At 41.4% G+C, this 14,124-nt stretch overlaps 1 protein-coding gene across 2 annotated transcripts in view; it reads right to left on the reverse strand.

Annotated features, from left to right (window-relative positions):
• The window catches only part of SEL1L (SEL1L adaptor subunit of SYVN1 ubiquitin ligase), a 31,089-nt gene extending 20,164 nt beyond the window's left edge, over window positions 1–10,925 (reverse strand). The window contains exons 1-5 of one of the 2 annotated variants that reach the window (XM_079309902.1): window positions 10,714–10,925; window positions 3,683–3,720; window positions 3,104–3,326; window positions 974–1,141; window positions 284–389 (exon numbers count right to left, since the gene is read on the reverse strand). In XM_079309902.1, coding sequence (XP_079166028.1) covers window positions 284–389; window positions 974–1,141; window positions 3,104–3,326; window positions 3,683–3,720; window positions 10,714–10,807 — 629 coding nt within the window. In that variant the 5' untranslated portion in view covers window positions 10,808–10,925. The remainder of the gene's footprint in view (window positions 1–283; window positions 390–973; window positions 1,142–3,103; window positions 3,327–3,682; window positions 3,721–10,713) is intronic. The other variant, XM_079309903.1, reaches the window with a different exon arrangement.
• Between the last annotated feature and the right edge of the window lie 3,199 nt (window positions 10,926–14,124).

Below are 14,124 nucleotides of genomic sequence, written 5' to 3' on the forward strand. Positions count from 1 at the left end.
CTGGAACTAGAGAACTGCAGCATCATCTTGCATGAAGTCAGTGTTTTGATGACACCCACTCTTCAGATATTAATCTTACACAATTTTTACTGCATTCAAAGGAATGCAGGCATAAATTTGTTTTTCTAAATACCCTGGATTTACTATCTACTTCTATCACTGCATAGTTTGATGTTGAGTTAAAGCTCAAACTCAGGGCACAACCTTTGAGTTCTTTTTGAGTTAAGCAAAAGTGACTGGCCATATCATCCTTTTCCTGTGGGGGTGGATGAGGTATACTTACACTTTCTTCTGAGCCTTTTTACTGCTCTCATTAAGGATTTTCATTCCAATCTGATAAACATCCTCAGCTTCTTGCATCTGTCTTCTCTTATTAGACTGCTCTTCGGCTAAAACAAACAAAAAAAGTGTACATTGAGAATTCCAATTATACCACTCAAGACTATTATCTCAAAATTCCTATTCATTCCAAAGGGTAAGTACAGCCAGAAACATGGTTCTGAAGACCAATAAACTAAGTGATCACAAAAAGCTGTCTAATGCATGTGTTTGATACATTAATAAACTATTTCTTCTTGTGTGATGTCTCTCATGTACAAATTTGCTGATAAAATGTTCTTTTCATTCATCACTCAAAAGCAAGCTGTGCAGGTTCCTCCTTCAGAAGGACCTTTCTTAAAGAGGGAATGCCTTTGTGCAACAAATCACTAAGTGCAACACTGTCAAATCCCTACCCTCTTATAGCCTCAGAAACACTTTTATAAATGCCTTCACTGCAAGATTTCCAAATCATGTCTGGGAACTGGTGTTTTTTTAAAATTTCTCCCATCATGTAAACTTGGACTTTATAACTACTTGTTTATTGTGGTATGAACTGGCCAGGGACTTTTAGATCCTGAAATAAAGAAGGTTAAGAGGACTGAAAACACTAGCCTATAAAAGCATTCCCAGAACAAGACAAAAGGTTGCTTACATTCACAGAAGCCCCACTTTTGATCTTTCTTGTAATCATAGGTTGTTGCACACCACAGCCTGCCATCTTCTCTCCCATCAGCAGTGCACTCTGCATATTCCTTCTCCATAAACAAAAATGGAAAGTGGCAGGGCTCACCATCTGCAGTGCCTCCAATAGCAGTCAAAACTGAAAATACACACCCAGCAATTAAGATTACTTTCCTTTACTCCCAAATTAAAATCATATATTACATATAGAAAAGTGCTCCTATGTTGGTTTTAATTTCTATCAACTACAATTAATCAAGTTTTCCATAAAATTTCTAATTTACAAGAGCTTGAAAAAGCAAATTTTCTAAATAGCACTTGAAATTAATTATGAAACGAAGCAGAAGGTACATAGTTTCTTATATTCTTAGTTTTAAGCAACGAAAATAACATTTTGATTGGAAAAGGAAAATATCAGTTACATTTTTATTGCCTAACAAAAGAAACAGTCTTTTCTTGCACTTTCTATTCTCTGCGAAAGACCTTGTAATGCACACCTGAAGTGCATTCCAGAGCACATTCCTTTTACCCCAGGGTTAGACAAAATCATGACAGAACACCACACATCACAAAAAGCTATATTGAAAGTACTGGAGTACCAGCAGGGAGTACACTGGAACACACATCTATAAGAAAAAACTTAAGTGAAATCACTATGATGTAGATGAAATAATTCTCATCACTCTAAGCTCGGTTATCTTCTACTTTTGAAAATACTTAGATTAAAATCATTATTTAATTTTTCCAATATGTTTACTAGCACTCAAAATGGCTTTGAACAGCACAATTAATAATTTCTCATTCACTAAAACTTCAAAGGTTATTGATTCCAATATCACAATATTTTAAAATAAAATCAATCTTCTACGAAGACTAAGAATTCTCTAGGTTTTGAAGACCGAATTATTTCAATGAGATTTTTATAAAGGTTTACCTCTTTCACTAAGCTAAATCCAACAGCTGGGTTCAGCTTCATCTGCAAAGTCATGCAACTGACAATGAAAGTCACTTGCAGTATGTTGATAGGTATAGTTAAAAACCTTAGTTCCCGAGGAATCAGTCAGCTGGATATATTTTTGTATGAGATTAAAAGTATCTTAAAGTTTACTTTTGAAATAGACTGCACTGACTAAATATGGTGCTTAGCTCACTGTTTTGTGGCAGGAAGATATTTAGTAGATTTTATAAACTTTTTTTCCTGTACAACACAGCATCAAAAGCATTGGTTAAACCTATTACTGAGTTTTCACAAATTGATATTAGTTCTGCGCTAATAAGGAAAAAGCTTAGAAAACACTCAGCCATTGCATGATAGAGATTATTTAATAACTCCCACTTTGTTTTGACATTTCAATAGGAATTGAGAAGACAAATACCACATAACTGCATTTTTCAGTAATATTGAAGATTTACTTTCATGGAAAAGTCTACTGCATAGGTTAAGGTACTGAACTGTGCCATCCAGTTATCATTGACTACTTACTGCAAATTAAAAAGTCATAAAATTATGTAGTAAAAAACCCATATTAGAATTTCCTGGGAATTTAGGCCCAAGATAAAAGGTTTTACCTATATTTAAAAACTTCTTGAAGTTTACATGCAATTTAGGTACTTCCCTGAGGCTTTTAATGCTGTTCCAGGAAGCTTGTTTTACACTACTATTTGTTCCTTTCTGTCAATTGACTCAGCAGGCAAACAGCCAGGGGATTGAAAAAGACTGATGCAAATTTCAATTTGTATTGCTGGTGTACATACACAGACCACAGGACCTGTAATTGACTTCTATTTGAAGAAATCAGGGCCTTCCCTGTTTGATAGTTAAAGCTTTCCAGCAAGGTGGAAACAATAAGAAAAATAGAAAATTCTTTCAAATGCATTTCTCAACTGAAAATGTAACTACTCATTTCAAGAGCATTACAATACGTTTCAAAACATTTTGATGCTATTTTCTAATGAAAAAGGCAGCAATTACCATTCCATTGCAGAAAGGTTAAGACACTAGTTATTTCATATGTTCAAAATTACTGTTTGTTCACCCACATGCTGGAGTTACTCAGACTCATCTATGCAGCCACTTGTTCAAAAGGCTGTGAGCAGTTACCTGGACTCTGTATTTCTGCTTCTTCCAAATCTTTATTTAATAGATTTGACATTTCCAGAGAGTTCAACTCTTCCAGTGAATTCTCCTTCTCCTCTTCTTGACTGTGAAAGTTCTCTTCATTCTCTGACTGCGAGTCCGATTTCCCAGATTCAAGGAAGATCTGACCTGCTACCACTCGAGTTCCTGCAGAATGATCCTTTACCTGGTCCTCTGCAGATAAAGTCTGAAAGAAAACAGCCATATAATTTAAGAGATTAGTAACTGAGAAGCAGCAGCTACCTTAAAATCCATTTAAAAACTTCTTAAAAGATATGGTTAATTAACTTAAACAGTCAAATCAAAACTAAGCTGAGCTACCTCTTTCAGTTCTCACTGCCTCTATCCCTTTCAGGTCTTTGGAAAAAAAAAAATCTTCAAACTTGTAATACATTAATTTCTCTGATGCACAGAAAAAAAAACAATGAGACAGCAAGAGCTAGATAACAGCTTAAAATCTAAAATCAAATTATTGTTCTGAATTTCAGACCTTTGCTCTCACTCCACAGGTAAAGCAGAACGACTAGAAACTTATCTCCTCACCTTTGACTCCAGTGATTCATCTTGATTTCCTTCTTCATCTAGAAGAGACATTATAAGTCAGTAAAATGTTCTTCCATGAGTAGCTATCTCAAAAATAAATCCTTTAGTTACAATATGGTTCTGAAATATTCTAGTGTAGCAAGTTGACTAATTCACTTCAGAAAAACCTTACCGCTTGGAAGAGGAGGAAACAAATATCTCACAAGTGATCCTCTTCCTTAAATTATGCCAACACAACTACGCGTTCCATAGTGGAAAAAAGTGTGGTTTTTCTAAACTCAAATCACAGTCTGAATGGTTTGAGTCCAATTAAACTACTTAAAAAGTTTTGCATTAAGTAAAAAAAGCCTATGGAACATAAGGTTTTTAGTCAGTTTTCATATGAACAGCTTCAGTTGCAACCCAAAAAGCTGTATTCATATCTCCATGTTTGTAATTAAACACTGTTCTTTAAAGAATGCCAATTCCTTCTGCTTGACCAGCAAATTCAAACCTTTATATAGAGGTTTCTCTTCAAAACTGTAAGGAATTAGTTTGTCTTTCAGATACTCTTCAAAAGATGCAAGTCTTGTCTAACTGTCATCTTTCTTGTCTAAAAGCTATATGACATTTGATTAGAAAGGCTGTAAGGAGAAGAAATGGTAAAGAAGAAAGGCTATTAGGCAGACACCTAAAGAATACAGGTGAAAAGGTGAAGATAATCAGAAAAGCTTATTTATGACATCTTTACCATTGTTTTTCAGAATTGCTACTGCAAAAATTGTTTTGTTCCTTTAACTAAATTGGGCTACTCATTGTGCTATCATTTTGAAGGGAAGCCTCTAAAATTAACATCACTGTGACTGGTTGAGAGTCATCTGTATTTGATACCACCTCATTTCAGCACACAAACCCGCCTACATTTGAAAGAAGATGCTGCAGGCCTCCCTCTCTCTCCTACACAACTCACCTACATTGAAATAAAAGCTCAAAACATAAACAGACCACTTAGCAAAACTACCACTAACTCTTACATTTAGAAATCCCCCTTTCTGAGGCTCTGGAGTGCACAATGCCCTGCAGCAGTGGCAAAGCACTGATGGTCTGGAGGAGACCTGCACTGTGACTAGAAAAGGTGTGTAACCTGATAGAAGTTCATGCCCTGTACATGAGATACATTTATGCTATAGTTAGTCATGAGAGGCTACCTGCACAAACACTTCCAACAGTTTATAGAACTCTGCTGACTCCTGTAAGCACTTAGCAGCAAACAAAACTTGCACAATTTTCATTCTCATGCAATTAAAGTGACTTACCAAAGATAAACCATCTCTGAAGAGACAAATTACAAACATGACACTTCACTGGGTCATGTTTTGAAGTCTACTACTGTAACCCTTGCAATGAAAGGGTCAATCCTAGAAACCACTTTCTGGAATTTAGATCGAAGTACAACCTTTGATTGGAACAAGCAACAAGATGATGGACAATTCAACTTAAAGTTGTAACAGCGTAACAGAAATTAAGAAAAAAAATTAAAAGTCTTGTAAGTGAAGCTGCAGAACTACAGTAATGAGATGATTAAGAGTACAACTGAAACATAAATAACAGCCTGTTGAGGATGGTGGAGAGGGTGTAAAGCTCAAAGAGTCTAGCTGCCAGCAGACATGGAATTAAAAAGGATCTAGAACAGCCAATGTGGGTAAGCAGCTGTACTCTACAGGTCTGAAAATGACAATGTGTAGAGCACTTCAGAAAAACTTGTGGAGATAGCAAAGAGCACTCCAGATGAAACAGACCCTGCAAGGAGCAACCAATTCAGAATAAGAACAAACACCAATTTTGGAAAAAAAACAACGCAACATTATGAAGTCATAAGTAAAAAAAAAAAAGCCTGGTTGCATTTTTGGCAGAGACCTCAGAGCTTAGCAGCTTGAGGAATCTAACAAACAAGGTGATCGTGATAAGTCGTAAGAAGTTCTACCACTGAACTTTGAAATTTCAGATCAGGATATGACAATTGGTCTTTAAACTCAGTAAAAATGCAGGCACACTTAAGATACTTGCTGGTGTTTCTATCTTGAAATTATGAAAGAAGTCATTTACCATGCTCCCCACATATTACAATCTATTATCCTAAACATTTTTGACCTAAGACCAAATGTCACCTTCAAACTTCAGAGCTTGTGAAGGCATCCAGACATGCTTCTGGAGAGCAGGAAAACTAAGACAGGGTAACCTACCCAGTACTTGCATGCTCCTTATAATATATACAAAGCACTTAGAAAGTACCTGTTATTGCAGAAGGAAACATCATGCTTGTTTTTTTTTTTTTTTTTTTTTACAACAGTCACACCAACTAGGGTAATTGTTTTTCTCTGTACAAAATCAGCCTATATGCATGACAGCACTAGAGCTTTCCAGCTTTTTGGAAAGGGCTTGACTGATTTCAATCTGTGTGGTAGGTTCACCTTATGTCAAAAGACCACACAAAAAGAAATATAAATAGGTTATACTGTCTATGCACATATATATGAATATAGATATTTGTGAAATATATATATGAAAGGACAACTTAATTGTAACTTCATATGTAAAGCAAAAGGTTTACTAAATGGAAAGGCAAGAAACACCTGAGCAATCTAAGGTAGAGCTCACCAAGTGTTTGCTCTTCTTCCTTGAAAGCAAATAAACCTATTTCCTTTCTATTGCATCATTTAAATTTTCTCTCAAGAAACCAGCTTTGTTACTGAGAAGCTGACTTGACCGATTGTTTTCAAACAGTGGCTTCAAAAGGCATTAAAGCAAAACGAAAATATTGATTTAACTTTTCTTAGCTTTAAGACTTCTTTCTAAGTTAGGCAGATGAGGTTGCAGAGATAATGAATAGCATGACTAAAGGAGAGATCATTTACAGCCTTGTTTCATGGAAGTGCTGACTAATATGCACCCACTACTTACAGAAGTGTGTGTTTACTCCTATGAAACAGTTAAAAACTATTCTGAAAGTGCTAATGAAAGGTCTATGAAAGGTCACAGATGGACCTAGGAACAGATTATTAGTCAAGGCTGAGCTACTGAACAGTCACAGATGTTATGTTTATGCACCTGCTTCAGAGACAGATTAAAGCTGATAGTTTAGCTTACTTTTCCACACTTCAATTTAAAAAAGTAACTCTGTGGGTTTTTTTTAAATTGGATCTGTTACCAAGGCTGTCCAATCCTATAAAAGGTCCTCTAAAAAAGCCAAGTGGAAATTAATCTCACAATTTGTTAAACAAGCTAGGGAGTGCAATGATTTACTGAAAGGAAAAGGTAGACAAAAATACCTGTGGCTAAAGTGGGCAGCTGACAACGTCACACAGAATGCTTCACCTACAAATGGTGCTGAGCTGCAGACATTGCTGGGTGCTCTCATACCCAGATAGGGCTTCAAAGCACTAAAGCACTTCACAGAACCAAAATATTTTTTCAACCATCGACCAGTTAATATATAATTAAAATCAGCTTTAAAAAGTATTCATTTTTCCTCAATTAGAAAAGCCAGTGTTCAAGCATGCTATGTAAATATAGCAAAAGTACTCTGGCAGCCTATGCTAGAGAAAAAGATCCTACCATATGCTGAATAAAGGTCCTACCATTTTATGAGAATCACTGTTTTCAAGAGAGCACTAAGGAGAGAAGGGTAGAAATCAGAAGAGACATGCATTGTGATTCAGCAATAATGTCATTAGACTGAGGGAGGTCAACAGTTCCAAAGTTTTGCTGTATTAGAAGAACAGATCAACTGACACCCCATAAAGCTGCTACTAACAGACAAGAAATACCACTACTTTCAATATTAAAAGGTCACTCACATTCAGGAAGTAGCCAAAAATTGAGTAAGCAAAGCAGTCTCCCACAGCTCTGATGAATCCCTAACTGATTACTGTTGTCAGTTTCCTTCCAGTTTTTGCCAAGTTCTTCAAGCCTCAAATGCAATGACAACAAAGCAACTAGTGGGATTCTGTTAAGAGCAGGGATCTCCCATTTGGAGTGTGCACACCTCAGGGAGCATGCCAGCCAATCCACCAGGGCTGCAGGAATGACATACTTTTGGACTCTTAATACATAAAACTTTTCTTAATACCATGGTAATTCCACCATTCTTTCATTCTTTTTTGGTTTGTGTGTTTTTGTGCATGTTATACAAGGTACATAATACGTTAGGACAAGAGTACATCAATGTTTAACTTAAAAAAAATACATGTAAAATCCATGCTCAAAAATCTTTTTGGCAGTGACTGCTTTAGAGCATCCATATTTTTGGCAATTTCTTTCAATGTTTTTGTGCAACTAGATAGACATTGAAATAGAACGTAAACTCTGTTTATCCACTTCTTTCATGAAAAAAGGAAGTCTTAAAAAAATTACCTCAGACTACTTCTCATCAAATTTTCATCCGATATATTCAGTACAGAAACAGATTCAATAGCATAGATGCTATTCTCATTATATGAAGCTTTAAAACACGCAGTGAGCTAAATAAAATCCTTAAGTGGCACCTATTCAGCAAGAATAGTTCCAAAGTATCCTTGGCAGCAAGTGAATTGTTCCCAGCTACAATCTGTGCAACATATTCATTTTAGTTCAACTAGAAGACTGAGATATAGGTCAACCCTCATCCTGCATAAAAATCTTTTTCCCAGTATCCTTGCAATTGCTGGCTAACTAGTTACAGAACTTACTCTCCAGAAGTTTCCCAACCAGGCAACAAGGCAAATAGTTTAGGGAATATTTTTCAATCAGGTAAATAAAAACAGAAAGGCTAGGGAAAACCACTGAGGTCTTATGGAGGAATAGTTACTGAAGTTCCCTACAGGTACATGAGTGTGCTCATTCGTCCCATCAGTCAGTGGGACAGTATAAAAACATCTGCCCATTGCTGAAGTTAGCCATGAAAAATACAGGAGAGTCAGAGAAAGCATTGCTTCCTCTCTTCAGGCAGAATGAGAACATTTTTACCTCTTAGTCTGTGAACAAGAAGAAAAAATCCCAGAAATTGAATAATACTGGCAATCACAAAAAAAAAAAAACCCAAACAAAAACAACGATTTTTTTCAATGTTCTTAATAAGTGATGAGCAGGGGAAGGCCATCACTGCTGCAATGACCAGAAAGCCAGTTTTGCCTGGAGAACATACACACTTAACATTTTACAGCTGCTTTTGCCAATGCTTCATAATATCTTTCCCCAGTCCTAATTTTAAACACCTTCACAACCTGCAGCAATATCATATGTTTAGAAACTTTCTCCTTAGGCCTGAGTTTTCCTGCATTCAACTCAAGCTGTCAATAAATTGATTTCAACAAAGTTTATGACAAAAGACTTACATTTTAAATACTCAAGTTATATTTAAAATGTTCACTACAAAAAAACAGTCCTCATTAAAAGCTCTTCCTAAAGTTAGGAAATATAAGACTTGCACCATTCTTACTCATTCTTCTGAAAACTCCTCACAGATGACTCTTTCCAGTTTAGACATTAGAAACAAATAAGCATTCAAGGAAGCATTACATACACAGTCCCAAGGCTCATACCAGTCTCTACCTACAGAAAGTCAAATTTTTACTGTGGGAAATCAAAGCACAGTGAGGACAACTTTAGAATGACTCCTGTCAAAAACTGGAGCAATTCCTCTCATACCTTTCTGCCAAAAGATGGATTCTTAACGCCCTCTCCTAATTAATTGTGGTTATCAATGAACAGCTTGACCTCACAGTAGCAATTTAAGTTTGGGAACATCTCTTAAGCCTACATTAATGTACTGTGCTTTCTTTGGCTTATTAGTTGTATTAGTTAAATCGAATTTAAACATGTTGTTAACACAGGCTGAATTAAACTATCAGAACTTCATGCTCACAAACAACTCTGTGACAGTGGACAAACGGTCAAGACAGAAGAACTGCATGGTAATACAGCCACTGGTACACACTTTACCAGCCCTTACCACTTAACTTTAATGCACACAACAGATGGTTAATGTGGCTTTCACAGCCTCATCTCACCTTAGCTTTTCTCTTCATATGCACTAAAAATGAAAGCACATAGTTCAAATACCTGGCTACATCTCTCTGGTTTCACAGAACTTGTGTGTAACCTTTCCGTAATTTCAAAAGTACCCTGCTGGCTTATCAAGTGACCTACAAAGCTCACATAATCCGAAGGCCAGTAATATTACTTTAAATTTTAACTCCATACTGCATACAGAAACATGAACCCCAAACTACTCAACTTACCTCTGGAGAAAACGTTACTTTCCTGAAATAGAGTAAAAGCAAATCCCCAGTAGCACCGCATATGGCTGCTGTTAACATAGTGGCTTCTGGCTTTATAAATAAATGCACTGCACATCCCCCCCATCAGCCCATGGTGGAAAGCAGGGTGTGGGAGGCAGAAACCCCAGAAAAGGAAGTAGATGACAACACATGGGAATCAGACAAAACCCGAGCTGCATAACAACAAAATAGAAATGGGGGGGAAAAGTATCATGGGGACATAAACCAGGATGTATAAATATTCCCTACATATCGAGGTGAGGAAACCGTTCTGTTAAGGCTGAAATCAGCATTATCAGGGGCTCGGGGGGAAACTGCCTCACTTCGGTTTTAAGCAGTGCAAGCACTAAAAGGTGGGCTCCTAACGAGCTGATTAAAGGCAGGCACCGCACTGAGCAATGCGTCTACCGCTACCGGGCCTACGGAGCGGCGCCGGTGAAGCAAAGCTGAGCCAGCCGGGTCCCGCCAGCCGCGGCACGCAGCTGACAGGAGCCCCGCTCCCGCAGCTCCGCGCCGCCGCCTCAGCGGGGTCGGTGCTGCCCGCAGGCACCCCAAAGCCCCAGCGAGGGCACCGGGTCGCCTCCCCCGCTGTCACCGCCTCCGCGCCCCGGTGCGGGCGACAGGACCCGCACAGACACCTCTGCGCCCCGTTCCCCCGCCGCAGGCCCTGGGGGGCAATGCCGCCGCAGCGCTCGGGCCCAGGGGGGCGTAGGGAGGTGGAGCCGCGGTACTCACCGGCCGCAGGAAGCGCTCCGACCGCGGGCAGCACGCCGGCCGAGAGCACGGCCAGGCACAGCACCGCGACCACCCAGCACGCCCGCCGCCCCATCCCGCTGGGCTCTGAGGGGCCGCGCCGAGCGCCCCCGACTCCGGCTCTCTCGCCCCGCCCACCGCCCCGCCGCCACCAATCAGCTGCCGAGCTGGCAGCCGACTACGGGCCGTGGCAGCAGCAGACGCAACCCCGGGGAACGGCTGGCTCTACATGGCCCGCTCCGATTGGCTCGGCGGAGGCCCGGCTCGCCCGTCACGCCCTCCCGTTAGCGAATAGCGCCGCACTAATCTCAGCGAGGGCCCCTGCGCGAGCAGTTCCTTCCGAAACGGCCCCGTCCATTGGCTCGTGCGCCGTTCCTACAGCACCCACAGTTCCTTGCGAGGGCCGCGGCGCAGCCTGGGAGCGTGTGCCCCGGTGGCCCGTGGCGGGGCAGAGACTACGTCACCCACAACTCCCCGCGCCGAACGGCGCAGGGCGCGAGCGTGGCGTCATCGCCCGCAGCCCCGCCCATTCCACACCGCAGAATTCCGGGGAATGGGATGCGCTTCGTTGAATAAGAGTATGGAAGCAGCAGTTAATTAAGTGTATGCACAAACCAGCACAGATGGAGCATGTGAAACATAAAGAGTTTAGTGCAACTTTATCTTCAGAAAGGCATCAGTTCTAAAAAAGGGTTTCGCGCTGTGAGACGCAACTTTTCAGTTCTCGTAGGAATTGCATCTTTCTGTGGGTCAGTTAAAAGGCAAACGAGGAAGGGAACCAGCAACCCAACCTTTAATGGACTGCGAAACATAGCTGGGTGGTGAATGTCGCCGCTTTACAGGACGATACTGTTACAGTGCCGTGCTGAATTGCAAATTGCGTTTTCCCCGCACTGTCTCAGCAGTGTCGAGCCGCCTCAGCCTTACGGCGCTGGGATCGCTGCAGGGACACAGTGGCGGGAGCTGTGGCAATGCAGCCCCACCCAGGGCTGCCCGAGGGATTTTCTGCCTGCTAGGGCACGGTCTGCAGGCTATGGAATGCCTGCCCTGCTCCTGACAGGAGGTGTCTAAAGAACATGTAAGCGCCTTGGATGGAAATAACAGTAGGAGAATACTGGAGTGCCAGCCAGTTTTTTCTAGTTACAGCACAGCTAAACAGAGATGGCTCTGGCCTGCCCAGAGGGCATGAGGGCAGGGGTGGGTAGGCAGGTTTGGGCAGTGTGTTGATTTGCCCTGATTTTTTTGGTAGCATTAAACAGGGCCAGCGCCACAGCGGCTGCCGCTGGGGCCGCATGGCCAGCAGTGAAACATGGCGAGCGGCTCTCCAACGTGGAACCTGGGTGAGATCGACCTCTCCGTGCTGCGGGAGCCTGCAGGAATCTTTTATTGTCAACAATGGCACCTACGAGCAGTAGTTCTTGTAGTCAGAGAAGAGGAAGAAGTGGGGATGTCAAGGAAAATAACATGGCAACACCAAGGTCACTGTATACAAAGAGGGAGAAGAGGTGCTTCAAGCATCGGAGCTGAGATTTCTCTGCAAGCCGTGGAGAGGACTATGGTAAAACAAACTGTTCATCTGTAATGTGTCAAGTCCATGGAGGATGCAGAGATCCATTCGCAGCCCATGGGAAAAGTTGTATCATGTCCAGAGTGAGTGGATGTCAGAGAAAGCTCTGATCCAGTGGAAGACCAAAACAGGGACAGAGGGCTCCTGCTTCCAGACATAGACAGGGCTTCCAAACTACAGCCTGTCCTTTGAGGACTGCACCCTGTGAATGTGACCCATGCCACAACAGTTTTGGGATGACTTTTATCCATGGGAGGGACCCCACGGCATAACAGAAAAGAGATTCCTTACCCTGAGTGAACAGAAGAATATGTGATGGACTGATCAAAACCCTCATGCCCTGTCTCTCTGCACTGTCGAGAAGAAAGAGGAAGGGACTGAGGAGGGAAAAAATGTTTTAAAGGCTTATTTTACTTCTCATTATCATTCTCTGACTCTGTTAATAATAAATTTACCTTATACCTGTAAATTTTAATCTGTTTTGCCGTTGGAGTTTTTTATTCTCCCAGTCCTTATTCAACTCATGAGCCTTTCATTATTTTTTTTCCCTCAAGTATAGCAGAAGAGGGTGAATGAATGACTTTTGCAAGTGCCTGGCGTTTGGCCAATATCATACCACGACAGATAGCCATGGTGGGGGCTAGAAGCTGCCAGAAGCTTCCCCCATGTCTGACAGAGCCAATGCCAGCTGGCTCCATGTCACTGGTCAAGGCCAAGCCTGAGCCCATCACTGATGGTGGCACCTCTAGGGAAGGGGGAAATGTTACTGCACAGTGGCAATGGCTGTGAGACAGAATATATGAGAGAAACAGCTCTGCAAGCACCAAGGTCAGCAGAGAAAGAAGAGAAGATGTGCTCCAGGTGTGGGAGGTGAGTTCTCCTGCAGTCCATGAAGGGTGGTGAAAGCCACAGTGAGGCAGCCATGTCCCTGCAGCCCATGGAGGTCAGTGGAGGAGCAGAGATCCCACGCCAGAGCACGTGATGCCTGGAGGAGTCTGTGACCCCATGGGAAGTCAGTCCATGTTGGAGCAGGCTTCTGTGGCCCTATGGAGACAGGAGCCCACCTTGGAGCAGGCTGTTCTGTGGGAGGTACCCACACTGGGGCAGTTTGTGAAGAACTGCAGCTTATGGGAAGGAGAATTGAAGAATTCACATTGAAGAATTGTGTGGAGGACAGTCTCCCATGTGATGGAGCCCATGCTGTAGCAGCAGTAGTGTGAAGTCCTTCCTGTGAGGAGGAAGAACAGCAGAAAGTGGTGAATTCACTATAACAGCCTTTCCTTCTCCTGCTGCACCTGTCCTGCTGCAATGGTCTTTAGTGTGTCTTTAAGATTTGGTTTTACTTCACATTACCCTACTCTAGATTTATAATTAATTTTCCCAAGTCAAGTCTGTTTTGCTCTGACAGTAATTGGTGAGTGGTCTCTCTATGTCCTCATCTTGACCCTCAGCCCTTTTCTTATATTTTCTCTCCTCTGTGCAGCTGAGGAGGGAAATGATTGAATGGCTTTGGTGGCCACCTGGTGATGAGCCAGGGTCAACCCATCATAGCTGCCCAGAGCCCTTATGGACTCCCAGGCCATGAGTTTTTCCAGACTTCACTGAACAAATCTCTTCTCAACTTGACCCAGTCAGCCTTCCTGCAAGCAGAGGTTGAACTAGATGACCTCTGGATGTCACTTCTAACCAAATTTATTCTACATCTAAAGCTCTGTATGTGGGGTTAAGGGAACTGGAGGAACAAGAGGAAAAATGCAATGGGGGAAACAGATTTTTTTTTTCTGAATTAATTAATAACCTTCCAAACAAACAAAAAAATTAGATAA

This window comes from Erithacus rubecula (assembly GCF_903797595.1).
Source record: "Erithacus rubecula genome assembly, chromosome: 6".
Classification (NCBI taxonomy): domain Eukaryota; kingdom Metazoa; phylum Chordata; class Aves; order Passeriformes; family Muscicapidae; genus Erithacus; species Erithacus rubecula.